Source organism: Carassius carassius, chromosome 10 (assembly GCF_963082965.1).
Source record: "Carassius carassius chromosome 10, fCarCar2.1, whole genome shotgun sequence".
Taxonomy (NCBI): Eukaryota; Metazoa; Chordata; class Actinopteri; order Cypriniformes; family Cyprinidae; genus Carassius; species Carassius carassius.
This window is the reverse complement of record NC_081764.1, coordinates 5875992-5897089: the sequence shown is the minus strand read 5'-3', so window position 1 is coordinate 5897089 and position 21098 is coordinate 5875992. Positions and strand designations below refer to the sequence as shown.

The window sequence follows — 21098 nt, the reverse complement described above, 5'->3', positions numbered from 1 at the left end:
TACATTTATACACGCACACATACATTACATACATTTTATCTATATATCTAAATAAAAATAGGCTCAGTATATATGACCCAGAGTAACTAGTAACTAACTACTTGAGTAGATTTTTTATCCGATACTCTTTTAACTCTTACTCAAGTAACTATTCAAGACTAGTACTTTTACTTTTACTTGAGTAAATATTTCTAGAAGTACTTTTACTTTTACTTGAGTACAGTTTTTGGGTACTCTACCCACCTCTGAACATAGCACTCAATGATAAACAATCTTCAGTAATTGTATTTTTATGCTCCACAGAACACCCGTTTGCATACAGCACAGAAACATGAGGTGTAGATACTTTTGCCAAAATGTATACTGCAGGTTTGTTGTAATGTTGCTATGTCCACAGTTCATTTATCTCCAGTGTGATGTGTTAGTCATATCATTTGGATACAACAAATGGTGTGGACCACACATTAAAAAAAAATAATAATAATAATTCTAAAATGGCACAAATAGAAACTCCCCAGGCCATTGGGAAACGGCTAATTGAATTTGGTTAGCAGATTGAGATTATACATTATCATAATCATAATATGTATATGTTATGGATTACAGTATATGTTTTTAGCACTTTATTAGTTTTTTTTCCTGATCTCCGCTTATAATGTTAATATTTTTGCATGAAAAACTACAATTTAGCCGTTGATTATAATTTATTTTTAATTATTTTTTATCTTTATCTGACCCCTTTTTTTACTTTTTTTTTAAACCTGTTAAAAACCTATTTTCTGTAGATAGATATTAATAGATATCAATTAATATATTAATTAAAATAATATAAAATTACTGTAAAAAGCACAATTTACAGTTCAGATGAGTCAAAAGTGTCATTACATTAATTTAAACAATTATCAATCATTCTATTTATTAAATAACATATATATATATATATATATATATATATATATATATATATATATATATATATATATATATATATATATATATTAATGTCTTAAAGATTATTTTACTATCGAATTAAAGTTTCCTGATAATTTACTCACTCATATGTCATCCAAGATGTTTATGTATTTCTTTCTCCAGTCGAAAAGAAATTAAGTTTTTGATGAAAACATTCTAGGATTATTCTCCTAATAGTGGACTTCAACGGCTGCCAAATGGCAGAAGGTCGAAAAAGGGCTCTGCATGATACCAGACAAGGAATAAAGGTCTTATCTAGTGAAACAATCTGTCATTTACCAAAAAAAATAAAATAAATGATATGCTTGATAAACAGAAATGCTCACCTTGCACTGCTCTGCTATGCATGCCCCCGGCTTCTCAATTTCGAAAGATTTACACTTAAGACGGGTTTTGTGGTCCAGGGTCACATATAACATTTTGTTCTGTTATTCCTGCTGATGTTTCCAACTCGTTTCGAAGAATACACAATCTTCAACAAGAGTAGCCTACTCTTAAAACCCTTAAAATTATATAATATAATATAATAAAATTATATTATATAACCCTTAAAAATAGAACTATAAAATACACCAGAAATGATGAACAACTTAAATTCAGTTATCTTAGATGACTATTTGCTGTGAAGGAGAACATCGGTCTTTCATGGTGTTTCAGTGAAATGATGGACCAGGCGTGTCCACTCATCACTGATCATTACCACTCACCAATTATGTCCTTGAAACATTCAATACTGATGAATTCATCCTTCTTTTTTTTCTCAGTTCCCCACAGAGGAGTCTATCTTACTTGCATAATCACAGTATGATACAAACACCCACAGAACAAGCTTGCAGATTTGTTCTGAACAGGTTCAACAAAGTCATATACAAAAGAATCTAAGCCATACTTTTATTTTTGGTTACACCACACTAGAGTTATAATTGCTGCAGTGTCCCTGAGTTATGACTGCAATGGTGCAGATAAGCAACTGAATTGAGCTTCCAGTTCTAACAATCACTCTCAAAGGAAGCAATATGTTCCTCTGACATTTTCTTCATTTGGGCTAATACAAGACTATACAATAACTAATAAGATTAACAGCAATTTCCTTGTTGTTAGATTTCCTAAGGAAGTGCCATTAAGGCAGTCACAGTTAATCAAATCTACATAGAGTGCCTTGGATGTGAAATAAAGAGTAGTGAACATTACCCAATTGCTCCAGAATGTTCATGAATATGCTGTTATTTCCTCTCATTTGGAAGGACTTATTCATGTAAGGGAAAGTTGATATTTATCTTTCATTTTGCGCAAACAAATTGTTTTAATCACAACCCTTGTAGAACATGTAAGCAATTAATAAGCAAGCATAATGAGCAAGTAGAAGTTCAAACATTTCACTTAATTTACAAGGTCTTAAAAAAAATGAATGAATGATTTAATGAATGAATAAAATAAAATAAATCCCCTAAGTTAGCATTTAAATTTTTTCAATATTTAAAGGTTGCTTTATCCTGTGTTTTTGCCTATTTAAAATCTATATGAAACACTGTTCACAATCCTTTTTAAGACAAAATGTGTTGCATTTCAGAATAAAACATATTCAGCAATTTAGGATGGGACTTAATTTTATACTGAATTCACTGGATTGTGAAAATACTGCATTGAATCATTTCATAAATGGGGCAAGTTATTACACTTTGTAATATTAGAAAGAAAAACATTTTATCCTTCTAAATATCATGCAGTGATGAATTATTCACAACAGGATGAGGAATACGCATTAAATTTGCCCTGCTCCTGTAATGTGTAACCTCTAATCACACAGACCTGAATTTGTTTCTCTAGGGTAATGGCCTCCATATTGCACTGTAACTGTAAATATTTTGGTAACATTGCTTACAGGCTCACGATCTGAGCTTCACAGACACATTTCACCATGCTTTAGGGTAAGACATCTAATCGTGGCTAACCTCACTCTCTTCAGAAGTTCCCATGGTGACTGAATGCCTATGGGCTGTAATACATGAAATTCATTATAGTCTCTTTGTTTTCATAAGTAGAAATGCAGTACGCTCTCATGTACGCTCTTACATCTCCTGCTGTACTTCCTGTAATAATGCCATACACTGTGGTAACAATCAACAAGATGTTACCACAAGACCTGGGACATTTAGTGGTAAAATATTATATTTGTATGGTTTGTGAAAATAACAGATGCAACAGTAATTTGAACTGAGGTTAAAATAGCCATGATTAAATCATGCACTAGCCGATATTGTTGTTAAAACAACTCTATGTACATTTTTTTTACCTTGAAATATCAGTTTCAAAATCATTCTGACTTCTAATAAGGCAAATAGCTTCTGTTTCATCCAAACATCTGTTTAGTGAGTGTTTACAGCTATCCGATGTAAATATGATGTGAATTCCACTCACTTAAAAAATAAACAAAACTTTTGAGAGGTAGCAACAACAATTTTAATTTAATTTTTTTTTTCTGTGTAATTTTTTTTTTTTTTGTGAAACTTTCACTGCCGAAACTGGAGTCACACTGGAGAAACTTTTAAGTACTTCACCCAAGGGCATAACAGTGCCAGTCAAAACCTACACTCACTAAAGCGTTGGACAGACAGCATCACCCTTCAGGGATTTCAGGCACCAGCATCCCAGACAAATTTCCAACCACTTCTTAAAAAAATAGTACACCCACAATGCCAACTCATTTAGTTTTAATTTCAAATTTTCATTTAAAGTTGAAGTTGAACTTAAACATCCAAGAAAATACCCAAGCAAGAAAACAGTGCCAGGCCATACATATTTTCACACCATCACTTTGAAATATGACTTCCTGAACACAGCATTCCAGAATCACACTGCCATTCCTCTCTTCTGCCAACACCTAATTAAATCCAGCCTCAATAACCAGAGACTCAATCTATGATTCTATGAAGTTTATCCAAAAGGAACAATCATGATAGCAAGATGAATATGCAATATGGCGCTTTCCATGAACAAAGTAGACTATGAAGTCTTTATTTTGTTAGAGGGATTAGAAATTGGATATTAATATTCAATTCATATCAGTTAAAAATAATTATTGTTAGTGACTACTTCTAATTTGCCTAGCCTGATCACATATTTTAGTATTTGAAACAATATTTAAAAATATTTAAAAATGATCTTTGACCTTAGGTTGATGTTCATAAAGGTTATCATATTTAAACGTTTGTATTTGTTGTGTAAATTTGGTTTGTTTTGTTTTTTCAGTGTCATACAGCCTATACTCTAATATTGTAAATGGATAAATGTGCTGTTTGAAATTTTAAACAGCAGAGGGCAGCACTGTGTCCTAGTTTCTTTACACCTGGATCAAATGAAAACAGCGTGTAAAAATAAAAGTAACGAGTAATGCTTGCTACAGATTCTTGCATACACAGTAAAATCCTCAACAGAGATATTAACATTGTTATAAGCACAAAATGTCCTAAATGGATTTACTTGAGTCACTTTGTTGAGTTTGGACAGTGTGCATTAACATAAAAGTAGATACTGCAACAACACACATTTCATTGTGTGGACGTTCAGATTTATAGGAGCTATAAAATATAAATGTTTACATTCAGTTTTTCTCCAGTGCTTTACATAGATATATGCACATTTAAAATGGTCAAACACTTACAACTTACAAAATATCCACACAATGTTTTGTTCCTTTGTTACAGGATGGTTATGATAATATGTATCTATGTATTTTACAATGTGAGTTTTCAGAATGGCATCACATAAATTGAGCACTGATGCTGTCTCTATTTTGTCTTAATCGACTTCACTTCAAAAGATTAAAAACATGCAATTTGAGTTACTTTGGATACAGACACTATACTCTATAATTACAACTGAGGTCAGGGGAATGAAGAAAAGAATAGAATAGAGTGGAACGGTTAAAGTGAGTGGTAGCGAGTGAAAAAAAGAGGGGGAAGGGCCAAGCATGAATCTATTGGAGCACAGGCATTGGCTTTATCCCTTGTGTTAGACTCACAGTGAATTGAGTGAAACAAACCCAAACCTCACCCACTGTGACACACAACACATGCTGCAGGACTGTCTTCTCATGATGGCCACACAGAGAAAATGCCACAAAGTGTCAAGTGTTGCTTTCTTAATCTGTCTCTTTGCTGTCTCATTTCAAGGTGAGTACGATTTACTTCACTTTTGTTCTCCTGCAGATGTTTGGACCCAACTTTGTATCCCTGAAAATGTTGTGCAACTTTAGGGGAGGAGATTGTTATAAACAAACATTTTGCTTTCAAAAGGCTCCTATCTACTCGTAACTTAAAGTAACTATTAAAAAGAAAACTTTTAAAGTAAAAGTTTGAGCGCTTGCTTTAATGCATGTATTTCTCGACTCCCCTCTGCCAGTTCTCCGTCTGCGAAGCCACCACACCCCTTTACATCACAGCAATATGCTGTAAATAAAGTTGATGAGTTTATTCTCAAGTTAATAGCTTGGGATCAATTGATTCGCTCTCACCCACACAGTGTGTCTGTGCATATATTAAATCACCAGGTGGCCGTGTGTGCGACTGTATGCGAGTTAAAGAGTCCATCTGTTGAAATTCCATTAGGCATAAAGAGGATTTTGTTAATTTGGCGGACTATGAAGCATCCAGGTGTTTAGAAGACCCTAGGTGGCAAAAGTTGTGGACCATATGATGTAATACATATTTTGAATTCAGTCAGAGACGACATTACGAGAGCTGCAGGGGGAAAGCAGCAAATACTGTAGCAGATTCAGTGGTGCAGAACTATTTTCTGAATCTATATTTATTAATTAAGAATGTCTTATTTTCCAGTGAAATATCTATAACTTATTTGAAAAGCAAAATTGCATTAAATATTAATATTTGTTATCAAAACTTTATCTGTTAGGTTACAGTTAAGTTTAATTTTGTTTTAATTAAGTTTAGATTCATTGTCTTTTTTTTAAGTCTGTATCTAACTAAATGTTATGGAATATATATATATATATATATATATATATATATATATATATATAAAATTCAAGATATTTAATCTGAAAAAAAAAGTATAAGTAGCTCACACAATTTTGTTCTCAATTGAATTAACCCTGTAGATTTTTATTGCTGGAAAACATGAAATTGTGTCAAAAGAAAATCTTCTAAATCGCTGAATATGAGTCAATAGTTCTTTATAAAATTATATTTATATTAAGTATAAAAAGGTAAAAAAAAACACAAAAAAACATGATTATTAAAAAAATAAGTAAATTATTATATAAATTAAAATCCATGCATAAAATGATATTTAGCCACATAACAATACACTCAACCATGCATCAATATGAATAAATATGTATATTTAATTTCAAATCTATTATTCATCAATTAAGGTGTCAAAATACTAGTTTCTATTTGTTTCAATTATCACATCATTCTAGTCATGTAGTACAGTATGTTTATTTTCTAAAGCCAATCCAGGCAATGCATGCATTCCCTCGCATACTCCCATCAACCAAGCACAGCTTTCACTCTCATTGGCTTGTGTCCTATAACTCAGTTAGTGTAGCTTAAAGGGGTACAAGCTCTGTTGTTGATGCTTTGGCAGAGAGTGAAGGGGTTGGGCTGCTCAAGGAGTGTCTGATTAGAAACATAAGAGTCTGTCATTCCTCCACATGTTTGCTGCCCTCTTTATGGGTGGAGACAATGTGGGCCCCACACTCAAGGAAGAGAGGGGTGGAGGGGTCAGAGATCAGGGGGGAGGGGCAAGTTATTACAGAGAGAGAGGGAGAGAGAGGAAGTCCAAACTTACTCCTCCTTCCCTGTAACTGGATTGTTTGAGTCTTAAATTCCAGTATCCCCAAGAGAACACCCAGTGTAGCAGCAGACGACCAGGCATCCTTTAGACAAGTACTGCAGAACTGAACAGAATGTTCTATACCATCATTGATTTCTTAACCTCAAAGAGAAAGAAAAAATATCATGAGATGATGATCTACAGTCTGATCTACAGACAGAAGGATATCATGAACTCACAAAAACACTGGGTGGATACTACTTAAAAAAAATACTTGTACATATTTTATTAATCTTGGTTAATGTGTGTGTTTTTTTTGTTGTTGTTGTTTTTTTTTGTACACTATACCTTTTAAAAGCTGTGGGGTAAATTACATTTCCTTTTTTTCTATTTTTTTATTCAGCAAGGACACAAGGATCATGTGACACTTAAGTAATGATTGCTGAAAATTCAGCTATGTGTCGCAAGAATAAATTACAGCTTTTTTAGATTGTTTTTACTGTATTTTTGACCAAATAAATACAGCCTTGGCGAGCATAAGAGACTTCTTTCGAAAACATGCTTAAAATCTTGCTAATGCTAATGTGCTTTTGGTAGTAGCAAGGGCATTGTTATGCACTCTAGGGTGCTGAGTGAGACACACCCAAAGTGGTTAGTGACTGCTAGGGTGCTCTGAATGGTTTCTAGGGTTTTCTAGATGATTTTGACTAATCAAAAGTCAAAAGAGCCAATTCCCAAGTCTCTTTTACATTGTGGTTCACCTTCAACTTGAAGTCTATGGGATTTATTTTTGCCCACCATGAAAAATTGCAAGTCACTAATAAAAAAAACGTAATTTATGACTGAGATTTAATGACATTTTCTTTGCCTTTGATAAGCAAAAGGGACAGATGTACTTGAGACGGGGGTTGGAGGCATATGCTCATGCATCTGTTGTAGTAATGCTGACCTCTCATAACAGCTGACGAACTGTCAGTGTTATCAAGTGTGGAGCAGGGCATGATGTAGTGAGCGCGCTGTCAGCTCCAAGAGAAACTGTGACGTGGGACTTTACCAACCAGCTTGAGCAGCCATGAGGATCACAGTCCAGATGTAGAAAATATACATACTGCTTTATTGACACACACACCCCATGCCTTTCTTTCCTCGCATGATAGGTTCCTTTATCATTCCTTTTTCACAACAGCTTATAATGAATCCATCCGATTCCGTTATTCAAGCATTCCTGGGGTTAGAATCTCAAAACATTCCATGACTGGAAATTCCCAAAATGCTTTGAAGAAAAAGGCAGGCATAGTCAGAGAATAAAAGATGTAACTTCCTGTTACGTGATGTGAAATATGGAGGGAATGGGTTTAGGAATTGGGGGATGGGGGCAAATAGATGTAACATTTGTGTGGAAGGGGGTTGTAGAGATGTTCCCTATGGTTGGAATAGGCTTATTTCTAATGTTGAGGGTGGTGCTTGTGCAAGTTCTTTAGTGAACTGGCCTATTATTGACATCAACTTTCACCTTCATTCTTCCTTTCTAAAACAAAAAACTTTAAGTAAAAAGATGTTCCTCTGGATACTGAACACAGATGTCCATAATTAAGAAGGATTATTCAGAAATAAAAAAGGAAATGCAATCAGTGTGACACAAATATTGGCAATGAAATATTTAATTAAAAATTATTTCAAAGAATTATGTAAATTATCTTAATTTCCTTAAAGGAATGATTCGCCCCAAAAACGAAAATGATGTCTCCTCTTTCATTCTTCTGTGGAACACAACAGAATTTATTTATTTATGTATTTATTTTAAAGAAAGTTAAGTCCAAACACTGGAACCCATTGACTTTCTCTACACTGAATGGACAAAATTTCTTCTTTGTGTTCCATAGAAGAAGGTCAGATAGGTTAGGAAGGACATAATGGTGAGTAAATGACAATTTAAATTTTTGGGTGGATTGTCCCTTTAATTTGGCTCACTAATGAGGTTTTGTCCTATCCTTTCCTTTATTTTAGCCAGATATTAATTCCCTGTGAGCCTTATGATAACACTTCTATGGCACTCACTATGGTGTTTTGGGAGCTCATTGTTGTTCTCATGTGAACAAAAAATATTTTTCCACATCACAGCTGGGTCATTAATATACCCTCTCAGGGCCGCTGCTGGCCCAATGGGTGCCCTAAGCAGAATAGTTTTGTTGTGCCCCCTCCCTAAAAAAATGAAATAAAATAAAATAAATAAATAAAATCCTATTAGGGGTAAAAATAGAACTTTAATAAAATATAAAAATAACTAAATTGTAATTAAATTATTATTTTTAAATTACGATTGTTTTACAAATTGCTCTAGATAGTTATCTATGGCTATGATTTTATTAATACAGGTGTCTGATTGATTTTATAGTTATATACAATTAACAAATTTAAGAAATTTTAAATATTATATAGAAATCACACAAAATAAAAATAAACTTTTACTACGATAACAATGGTAAATTTTTGTAAGGTCTGCGATCAATGCGTGTTTTTGTTGAAGAAATTAAAAGAGGCTGTAACATTTCTATGCAAAAAGGTGGCCAAAAATGAAAAATTAAGTGGATATTTTAATTAAAGGTTTGGGCAATATTAAACAAGGATTTGATCGTCCTGTAAGCGTAACAACAAGCAATTATCAGGCCTTTGGTGCCCATTGCAGGCGTTTGTAATAATCCAAAATGTTTATTTTGTATTACATTATGTATATTAACATTGTTATTCAATGAAACCGCATTCATCATAAAATGCATTATATATATATATATATATATAAATACAAATAAATAAATCTAAACATGAACATATATATATGTATATATGTTTAGATTTATTTATTTGTATTTATGTATATGTTTGTTAATATTAATATAGAACGAAAGGTTTTTAAAATGTATTTTTGTTGTTGTTGTTGTTTGAGCAGTTGGGATGGTGTGTAGGGAGCAGCAGTACTGTCCCCTCTGGCAAACTGAAGCCAAGCTTTCATATGATTCTTTGAGTAACGGGCTCTATTGTGCCTTCCCTCTATACAGGCCAGTGTTATTCAGAGCTATTTATATGGTTTCATTTATTTTGAACTATGTAGCATCTTCAGAGAAAAGTCTTTCATGCTTTCGAAGTGGTTTCTACATGATTCAGTTCAATGTAGTTTGTTGTGAAACTACCATTGTTCAGAAGTTGCTTTTTTTTTTTTACTGTTCTTCCAATGTATGCATTACATTTTATTTATTTATACATGCATTTAACTTATATATGTATTTAATTGAATATTATATTTTAAAAATGAATTTAAAAAAATGTATCAACCCCAAACATTTGAATAGTATGTTAAAACATTATTACTATAAATAATAGTAATTAACATAATAGTTTTTATGCTTTATTCAGAACTACTGAAAGATAAACTTCATTAAAAAGCTATTTTTCTGTCAGATTAGAGGAAGCAAGGAAGGGAGAGAACCATAGAAAAGGATTCCAATTTCAAGCCAAGGGTCAATTTAATTTTACATCTAGGTTATCTTTGCGCTGAAATATATCTAACATAATGTTTTGGTTCAGCAAGATTTCCACTGTGCAAAGCAAATCTTTAAGGAAAAAAAACTGTGTTGGTTAAGATGTTTGCAAAGTTGCTCTGTTTGCAAGTGCTTCTAAATTAAATCATCAAACACATCAAAACAATACGCCTCTGAAATACCTGACACACAGAAACACACATGCCTGATACCACACACATTTTCCTCAGTTTAACCAATTAATAGGAAGAAAAATAAACAAAGCCATATCAGGCTGGTTGTAGCCCAGAGGAGAGCGAGTGAATGAATGAGTGAATACCGCTGAGGTGAGGTCATGCTAAGAACAAGGGGCTTAGAGACGCAGGAGGATGGATACTGGAGAAGAGGAGGAGGAGAAAACAAGATTTGAATGTGCCCATCTGGTGACTTCAGCTCATGGTGGTGGAAAAATAACCTTGGCATGAATCACTTACTACTCAGTAACTCAGGAGTCTTAAACAGAAATAATTGAAACAATTGCTGGCATGCAGCTAGAATAAAGAGTCCATTTATAAAAACTATAGATAATATATATAATGAAATCTCAAGACAAACCTGACCACAGTTTGAGATGCTACAGTATTAATATCTCTTCTGAAGGAATAAAGCAGTGTTTCCCAACCACTGTGCTGCGTCAGGTGTGCTGTGGAAAATTATCCTAACTTCCTATTTCATTATTGTTATTTTAAATAAAATTAAAAAAAAAAAAAAAGTTGGGAAACACTGGTCTAGAGACAGATGTCTAGGGTGTTTCTGTCAAGATAAGAATGTAAACGTCTCCATTAGCTTTCCATTTAATCTCATTGCTGGCAACGAGACACAACTAAGATATAAAAGTCACATTTCTTTTGGGAACATGGAAAAGGCAAATAAAGGGATTCACATGGATTCAAAGGATAACAAAAACAATATTTCTAAGTATAATTTCCTCAGCAAATCCTATTAGTCTGAATGTCAGTAGAAGATAAATATTATAAAAAAATTAGTTGGTGATGCTAATAAAAATATCCTGCAAGTGAGATTTTTGATGACAAAGAATTTACTGTTTTAGTACCTATAAATTCCCTGGTTTGAATTTTTTCACTAAATCAGTACACATGCAAAATTGGAAAGTGTATAACACAGAAGCAGAATTAATTTTTCTTGTGAAGCTACCTAAAACTGCTTATAAATTTAATTTACAAAACACTTAAGGCCGATTTCACTAAACAGTTACACCTCCACAAAATAACACTCGAACCCAGTTCAAAAGATGGGGAATTGCACTGTGCAAATTGCATTCAGAGGTCATTTTGTTAGTGTTTGCGCCATTACCGATTTGCACAACTCTTTAAGTCAAAACAAGCCAGCGCATGCAAACAATTCATTCTTAGTGCATTTCCCCTTGAACCTAGGGAAAATCTAGATGCTAGCATCAGAATACAGTTTAATACACTTTATCCAGACTTATAAATATAATAATACAAGCAGAAGAGATTTAGCCAAGAGAGAAACACTGCTAAATCATATTATAGCATTACTTCACATGGCTATTTAATTTACAGGGTAAAAAAATGGGAAATATTGGGAAATGGGAAATATTATTTGCTGATTACTAAAACTTTGAAAAATGCTAATATTTTGTGTGTGATCAATCAAAAGATTGCTTAGAATGAATTAGACTGAGGTGAAGTTTGCTGTGTGCTAAAGAGAATTATGTAAATAATGCTAGATAGTCGTTTCATTATAATGGATGGAACGGGTCTTGGAGCGTACTTAATCATTCTGACAGTGTTCTGACTCAGTACTGTCTCGCTTTAGGTTTCATGTGTATCATGTTGAGCACTGACACATGACCAAAGATAGAAAAAAATAATCTTTTAGAATAGATTCACTCCTTTATTCAAAACATCTCTTGCAGAAAATCACATAAATCTCATTTTTCAGCACATAATTATGCGGAAACTAGAAATGGCTCCACAAAGAGTCTTTTATTTGCTCTTTCCATCTCCCTGCCTCTGTTTCTTTCAATTTTATTCTCTTTTTAACCTCTGATCAACTCTCTCTGTGGTTTCCAGAGGGGAGTGTGTTGAGGCATGGATGGGGTCAGAGGTCAGGACCTCTTGTGGCAGGGAGGAGGGGTGAGGTTAAGGTTTTATTAGCTCAGTCTGTGCTGATGTATCCATGCACAATCAGTCTATTAATTACATACAGCACATTTAACTCATTGATTCAAACCAGTGCAGCCCTGGGCAGAACTGTTCAGAAATTAGGTCAGTGTTCATTCCTCTGGCTCTGAAAAACATTATGCAATTTAATCGACTTGAACCAGTTAAACACAAGCTAATGCTAAACATACCTCTGAATTACAAAGATTGAGTTTTGTAAACTTTTGCTGTACAATCAATAAGTTTGGACGTGGCCAACTGAACAAAGTCAGTAACGTTGTAATTCAACTCTCTAGTCAATCCAGGACCGGCTTCCCCAACTCCAGCACCACAAAAAGAAGCATAATAGATAGGACAGAATAAGAAAAAATATTTGCCAGCCATATTCAAATTCACATCGCCATGGCTTAGCAAATAATCTCTAACACAAGTTTTAACTCATACACTACAATGCTCGTGGGTGATGGAGACAGAAAACAGCTCAATTAAACAGGTAATTGGTTTTGAGTCTATGGAACTCTGTTACTGTGACAAGACAACACAACATTGATGATTTACAGCTCGGTTAAGGCTGATTAATTATAATAATAATATTTTCTGAAGAAAATATGTGAGTCGTGCCTTACCATGGGGTCAGTAAGATTTTTTTCATGTTTCTGTAAGTAGTCTCTATTATGCACACTAAGAATGCATTTATTTGATCAAAAGTTCTGTAAAAACTGTGATATGGTGATTTATTATTATAATTCAGCATCATTACTCCAGTCTTCAAGGTCACATGATTCTGCAAAAATCATTTGCTGCTAAAGAAACATGTCATTTTATTTTCAATGTTGAAAACAGCTGCTTACAGGTGTCATATGATGTGATTTAATATTTTTCCTTTCTCTTTGGAGTGTTACATGCTCTGGGTGCATAAAGAAGATCTGTAAAGTTTCAAAGACTAAAGTCTTTATCAAAGTAAAGACCACGCCCATAAAATGGCTCATTCAAACACGCCCCACATGTGTACATCACTATGTAGAAATATTTGAATAATGCTTCCCAAATGTTCATGCAAAGAAAGAAGACGTTGTTTCAGTAAGTGTTGAAGGGTTCACAGTTAGTGTTGAAGCAGCCATGACAGGGAGACGCTGTGTGTATCTAGGCAAACGCAAAAGCACTTTATTTGGCCTTCCGAAAGTAGCTGCATTTAGGAATCTTTAAGATTACTTACAACAGAACAGCAAAGAATTTTATGGACGATTGTTTGGTGAATCTAGGAGAGGAGGTCATTCTGACTTTGCTATGACAATCTTACACTACTGAATCAGCTAAGTATGTTTTGTTATTAGTTTAAGTATTTGCTATTGAATGTGTGTGTGTGTGTGTGTGTGTGTGTGTGTGTGTGTGTGTGTGTGTGTGTGTGTGTGTGTGTGTGTGTGTGTGTGAAAGAGAGAGAGAACAACAGGGTCACACAGTGGAGTCAGCGGTCTTAACCGTCCGTGGCTTGTGAACTGCAAACACATACGAGCTTCATCAATCCTACTCCACATCCACATACTAAATCATATAACCACATTCACTTTCAGTGAGGACAGAAATGACATGCCGAGTGTTAGTGTGTGTGTTTCTCTGCTCTTACCAAACGTGACTGATCACTAATGAGGTTGATGAACAAGGGGGACAATTTAAAACTTCACACCTCTGGAAAAGTGCATTTTGAAGCTTTTTGTGGCCAGCAATAGAGAAAAAAGTGAAAAAAAAAATGTGTGATAGAAGTTTTAGACATTTGCAATGAGGTCAAATTGAGTCTTCTTTTATGGTGTAAACAGAAGCCTGATGCAACGCAAGCAACATTGCTTCCTGCCAACCCAGCAAAAGTTGCAAATGTAAATTAACATTCTTCACAACTTCTTCAACACAGAGTATGCCTGAGCTTTGTTACTGCAGTTTTTTTGAATGTAAAACAGTCACAAACATGTGCATGTATCAGAACACAACTTCAATGTTTCAAGATTTATCGATTTTGGAAGCCATTTCTGTCCATTGTGTTCATTGGATTGTTACTTAATTGTCAGAAATAATAATGATAATGCATGGACTTATATTTCCAAACTTTTGTACAAAGGGAAATACACAACTGTTCAAAAGTTTTGGTCAGCAAGTTCAAATGATTTGATTTATATATATATATATATATATATATATATATATATATATATATATATATATATAAGCAACTTCACTTTTTGGAGCCATTTTTGGATTTACTTTTGGTCGCAAGGTTATTGCTAGTGTATGTTTGGTATAATTGTCACACCACTCTGTTCCCCTTTCTGGCTTGAACTGATGGTAAAACAAAGGACATTATTAACTTTCTTTACATTTATTTTGAAAGATGAAGCTCACGATTATGGAAAGGGGCATTACATTTCCAACGAGTGCTTGCATTGTTCGGCCAATCACGATGCACTGCTCAGTTGGCCAATCAGAGCATCAGACAGTGCTTTTCGAAAGGGACTTTGTAGAAAACTACGTGTTTGAGAGAGACGGGGTATAGAGGATCTACAATAATGTACAGTATTTGAAAAATAATGTGGTTTTTAGAACATTAAAGCATGTCAACATATTTTATTACACCAAATACACAAAATAATGATATTTAAAAAAGCATCATATGACCTCTTTAAAAATCTTGTGGAAAAGGCAATTATTATTATTTATTTATTTATTTATTTTATTTTTAATGAATAGAAAGTTCAGAAGAAAAGCATTTATTTGAAATAGTTTTTTTAATATGTAACAATGGAAGTCTTTATTGTTACTTCTGAGCAATTTAATGCATCCTTGCAGGGGGAAAAAAACTATCAATTTCTTACTCAGATCCCTCCTTCAGTGCAAGTCTATGGTATTTTATCATACGCAAAAAAAAAAAAGATTGTAGATTTGATATGGTATTAAAAAGAAAGAAAGATTAAGATTTGGATGCAGATAGTTTGAATGAGCCGCTGTGACATTGTTTACCTTATATTTCAGCTGTGATTTGTGATGATGTGCATGAAGATTCAGACGTCAACACCCGTGGAGATGGTGATCTACTCCTTCTAACAGGAAAGGTGCAGAATAAAGGTATATAAAAACATATATACACATTAAGCCGTAGTAGAAAAACAGCTCTTTATGACCATGACTACAACAATAAGTCAAGTAATTACAAGTATATTTCCCTCACAGAAGATCATCAGATCCAGATTGTCATTTTCCCCACTATGTCACCTGATTCAGAGACGCCACAAACTAAGACCACTGAGTCAACTCAGCCTAACACACAGACCCCAGATCAGACCGAACCAAACCCACCTGAAATAAACAGTGTCACTTCTAAGATGAAGACACTCTATACAGTACCTCATAAACATTATTTTAAAACATTATAAAATAATTCACTATTTGGATTATGTGTTCTGTTAGGTAAAGAAGACGTCTGGTCTTATATTTGTGTTTATTTTGCAGGGCAATGTGGTCTGTGTGGATAAAATACCAGTGCGATACAAATATGATGTGCTGCTGAAACTAAAGGCCTCCTCCACATGTGTAAGTACTGGTATGGATTTATCCTGTGATAACTGTGTGGAATCTTGGAAAATATTATTAAATAATAGTAGCAGGGCTGATTCTAGATCCATCCTGACTAGTTTGAAAAGACCGAAATTAAGTATACAGTAGAGTTGGGAAACTCACCCAAGCTTTAGTTTATTGAACACTATGCTGTTATATTATTATAGATTATAATGGTGATTCATACACCCTACAATGAAAAGAAAATTTATATTACCATTTAGACATAATTTTAGTATTGGTTGCAGTGCAATTTGTTGTATTGTATGCTGATCACTCGGGACATACAGCACCCAAATACCATTACATTTCTGGAAGCCCACACTAAAGTGTGTTCAGAATAATCCACATTGATAAAAATGAAGAAAAAAAACATACTGTAATTCAGAGCCTTCAGTCTCAGACAAAACAGTAGACAGACTGCTAGTTGTGTCTTCCTTTGGCCAATATGACATTATACAACAAGTCGTCTTATAAGTATAGTCAACATTATAAGTATATAAATTTAGTATAAATAAAGTTGACTCATAGAGACTCTAATAAGTGTGTTATGCTTTGTGTAAAAGCTCACTAAGTGGACCCGTCATAGAGGCCTTGTGGCCTGCACATCAATAGCATTCCATTACAATCCATGGGCGGCAGCAGGAACTCTGCCAAGATACACAGTCGGGCCTCTAGGTTTAGTTTCAGAGCCAGTAAAGGGTCTCAGTAGAATAAAGTATCTACTACGAGAGAAAAAAAGAAAAATTCATGAATGACCTGTGTGTGTAAATGACTAAAGCAGACATCATCACATCTGATGTTTTCAGCTAAAATTCAGAACGAATTTGACACCTATCTTAACAAAAAAAAACGTTAAACTGTCATCATAAATCTTCCATCACCAGAAAAAATGGCTAATTTATGATCTATTTTTAATTTTTGAAAGTTTTTGCAAGTTTATTGGCAACATGATTATTTTAGTGTTAATCATAACATTTATAATCAAAATGGCATTTTTATGGGTATTCTTCTATTCGCCAATGTTTCCTTGGAGAGCTGTGATTGAGTGGAAGGGGAAGCTGTTGCTATGAGAGAGAACCTGAACATACACGTGTCATATTACACTACATTCCAGGAAAGAAAGAAATATGAGATAAAGAAAGAAAGAAAGAAAGAAAGAAAGAAAGAAAGAAAAAAGGGGAGAAAAAGAGAGGAAGACTCAAGGCATCACTCTTTTCCTCAGGTTTACGTGTTAAATTTATATATATATAAATATATATATGTCCTACACTTAATCAAAAACCTTTCACCCAATAGGAAGAGACTAAAGTCAAGATACAGAGTGTTCTAGAACATCTCTGTGGTGAAGACTGCAAACTTGAAATCTATCAGAAAGACAACATGGATGAGATAATTGTTTATGGAGACAGCGTTGAAGGTTTGTATTGTTTTGTTGTTATTTATTTGCTGTATCACAAAAACACTACTTTCAATGTCATGAAATCACCCCACAAAATAATACGTTAATAATAGTTAATTATGATCAAATATATAACTCTACAATTATAAATATGAAATACATACAAATGTCTATAGATGGCATCTATCTCTCTTATATCTCTTATCTCTCCGCAGTTGGTGTATGAATGAGTGTGTGAATGGGTGAATGTTAGGCAACTTCTAAAGCGCTTTGGATGGCCATGTGGTCTGTTGAAAGCGCTATATAAATGCAGTCCATTTACCATTACCAAAAGCATCCAACTTAAAACCAACATTCAAAGTTTATCATATAGTTAAAAATTAACATTGAATATCTTTGAATTTGAATTCATTTTTACACACATTAATTCATGCTATAAAACTTCAGGGTACTTTTTGTTCACTTGTTTCACTTCAGTCTGAATTGGAATTTAAAATTCTCTACAGCCTAAATTTATTGCAAAAATATACAAATATAAATTAATAAGTGACTATTGTGGGTGCATGTTAAATATTCCCGTGCTGTGAACAATCAGAATAAAATATTTTTATTTTGAATTTATTTTGATTTGTTTATATTTTGTTTCATGAAGCTGATCCTGAAGGAATGGCTGGGAAGTTCAACAATGACAACATCACCGATAAGGTCAGCAACACTGAAAACTTTGTCATGTAATCAAGAAAGCAGGGTGAAAAAGAGAGAAAGGACAAATACAAAAGGAAGAAGAAGTCTGTACATCTGCTATCAGGATTTTGCATAGCGGTGGTTTAATGAAGCGTTACTCCAAGATTCCAGTCCATATGAATAATACACACCCTATAATGCCTCTGAAACAGAAACACTGCATCTTTTACCATGTGGTTTAGTTTAGGGTTAAGTTGGGGTGAGGTAAGGCTGTATCTAAAGTGTAAACAGCTGTGCTAACAAATCAGATTAACACACTATACAGTATAACACTTCAGTTCATAAAAACCTAATTCCACTTAATTCACACAATATTGTGATACAATGCTATAAAAACCAAGCTACATCACCCTATAGGTCAAAAGCTAACTTTTGTTGGTAATGGTTTGTGTCTAGGTGGAAGTAGAGGAGGCAGTGTCCCGAATTGCCCAGCAGTCTAAAATTGTCTTCATCTCTCTTCTGATAACGGGTTTGCTTCTTGCTACTTTGTTAATTGCTGGATATCTTCTAAAGACTAATCGAGGACAATCGAAAGGGCAACAACTGGTAAGTGTGACCATCTAATCGCTGCTCATTCCAAATGAATCAATAGTATTAGGGTTGAGGATCATTGCTCAATATCTAATTAATGTCTCGTCTCAATCAAGGCTGAGGACTCCTTTCAAGTGGAGAACCAAGGAAACACACTGCTGTCTGTGGCTCCTCTGCCAAAACAGGAGCCTTTGGACAAGTCCATCATCAATGGGGACTCTCCAGAATCTCCCCCCACCAATGGGCACTCTGCCACCCAGACACAAGTGGCTGATACTCCAATGTAAGAGTCTCCGTGTCAACATCAATCCAACGTCCAACATGAAGAGTGAACAAACATCATGGCTTATCATGCACAATAACATTAGGTGTGATAAAAACGGCAACATTGATATTGATAACAATGATGAAAGCACAATAAACTGATTGTTAGGCAGCCTTTTGTGTAAATGCAAGAGATAAAAGAACCAAATCTGTTTCAGCTGAGCCTGAAATGTTAGCTGATGAATAACAATTCAGAAACCAGATCAATTATATACAAACATCAAACATTTACACTTTCAATTATGTTTGGATTAAACCAGTGCTTCCATGGTTAAGAAATATGATGAATAGGATTTGTATTATACGTTTAGATGAGCCAAAAATCTTATCTATGTACAGTATTCATAATGGAAAAGCATTCTCAAATCTACAACTGCTGCTCTACATACTGTACATAGTATGCTTTGGTACAGTACATCAGAAAATGTACTATTGTCCGGATTCAGCGGTTCTGAAATTAGGATTCTTATCAGTTCAAATGTGGTTATCAACCCTGGCCTTTCATATAGTGTTATTTTCTATTGCCTATGTTAGTATTTTGCATTTTCCACTCTTGATTTGATTCATTTCAGTAAGGTTCTGGACGTTTATGCATTTCAGAGATTTTGCTTTTGTTCAAAGCAACTTTTGCATTCAAAATACATTTAATCAGTATGTGTGATTCCTCAGGACCATGGTATTATTAGCATCTCTACAAGCTGAGCTTAAAATGTGTAATAAGCAAAAAGTTTGAGTGGTAGAGTGTTAACAAATACTGCTAAAAATCTTGTGTTAGACACATCACTCATTAACCACATTTGCATGTAGATCTTAATGGCAATGTCTGATGAATCACTGATGTCATCATATTTTTAAAAAGCCAAACTCGTCTCTACAACAAATTGCAAATTTGACCTTTACAGTAACTGCATATATTTTTATACAAAGTATATTTTGTTTTATAATTTTTTGGTTTGGTGTGTAATCTAGACATTCAGTTACAGGGTGGGGGGCTTAAGAAGAATTTGAAGATTTAGTATTGTTGTTTAGCATGTGGAAGTGTATGTGTATGAGTGAGTGCTTAAATAGTTTTGTTTGTCATATTAAATTGTCAATTGTTCAATTGGCAAATTTCTCAACCTCTAAACAATAAAACACAATTTTCATGATGTTTGAACACAATAGCAGTAATAAGTGATTAGCATAGTATGTGTTTTATTTTTTTTATTTTTTTACTGTAATTATCTTGATGTTCTGAGAAAATTAAACAAAAAATCAACATTGAATAAACTTCTGTATATGTCACATTTGACAATATTTAAATAATTTCCACTGATATCACAGGATTTATCCCAAAAGTTTACATGTAAATGTCCACACATGTAGTCACTAAGGATTCATAAATAACATAAATCTTTGGCTTTGAATGGTTGTTCAAGTAAACGAGTAAATCTACTGAAGCTAGTACAAAGAAAACCCCAGTCAGGCAGTAGTAATGTCCCCTGGGCCACATCAAACTTGCTACATGCAGGAAATTTCAGTGGATTCACATGGTCGTGGGATCAAGTGAGGTGTGTTAAACCCTCTGTGGAGCCCCATGGTTGAACATTTTGTATTAAGGGATTTGTATATCTTATATATAGGCAGGGTGGAGAAGTTGAGTCTGCTCTTACCACCAGATGAATTCAGCAACTGCAGGAATAAAGACCAATGACATGGCCAAATGAAGGCGGAGCTGATGTTTCCCTCCAACTACGAACCAACCAATCAGTGTCAACAATGGAGAATAAAGAAATCATTAGGATTGTAAATAAATTTTACTCAATGAAAACAAGACAAATTAACAACTACTTGAAAATATAACCAATTACACTCAGATACCAAGCATAAAGTCAAACTTATTCCCAGTTCCTCTTGAGAATAAAATATCAACTAAATGTAGAGAATTTTATTGTTATTCTAAAATGCGTATATGAGTCTGCTATTAAATACATACCATCACAAAAAAAATCATAATAACTTTTTAGA

The 21098-nt window shown here is 33.9% G+C and overlaps 1 protein-coding gene across 1 annotated transcript in view; it reads left to right on the top strand.

Moving 5' to 3' along the window:
• The window catches only part of LOC132152240 (uncharacterized), a 59387-nt gene extending 39019 nt beyond the window's left edge, over positions 1 to 20368 (top strand). Inside the window, exons 4-12 of the mRNA XM_059561058.1 lie at positions 4988 to 5144; positions 15509 to 15601; positions 15707 to 15876; positions 15986 to 16066; positions 17390 to 17510; positions 18145 to 18197; positions 18633 to 18782; positions 18884 to 20067; positions 20102 to 20368. Coding sequence (XP_059417041.1) covers positions 4988 to 5144; positions 15509 to 15601; positions 15707 to 15876; positions 15986 to 16066; positions 17390 to 17510; positions 18145 to 18197; positions 18633 to 18782; positions 18884 to 19054 — 996 coding nt within the window. The 3' untranslated portion in view covers positions 19055 to 20067; positions 20102 to 20368. The remainder of the gene's footprint in view (positions 1 to 4987; positions 5145 to 15508; positions 15602 to 15706; positions 15877 to 15985; positions 16067 to 17389; positions 17511 to 18144; positions 18198 to 18632; positions 18783 to 18883; positions 20068 to 20101) is intronic.
• Positions 20369 to 21098: the final 730 nt, after the last annotated feature.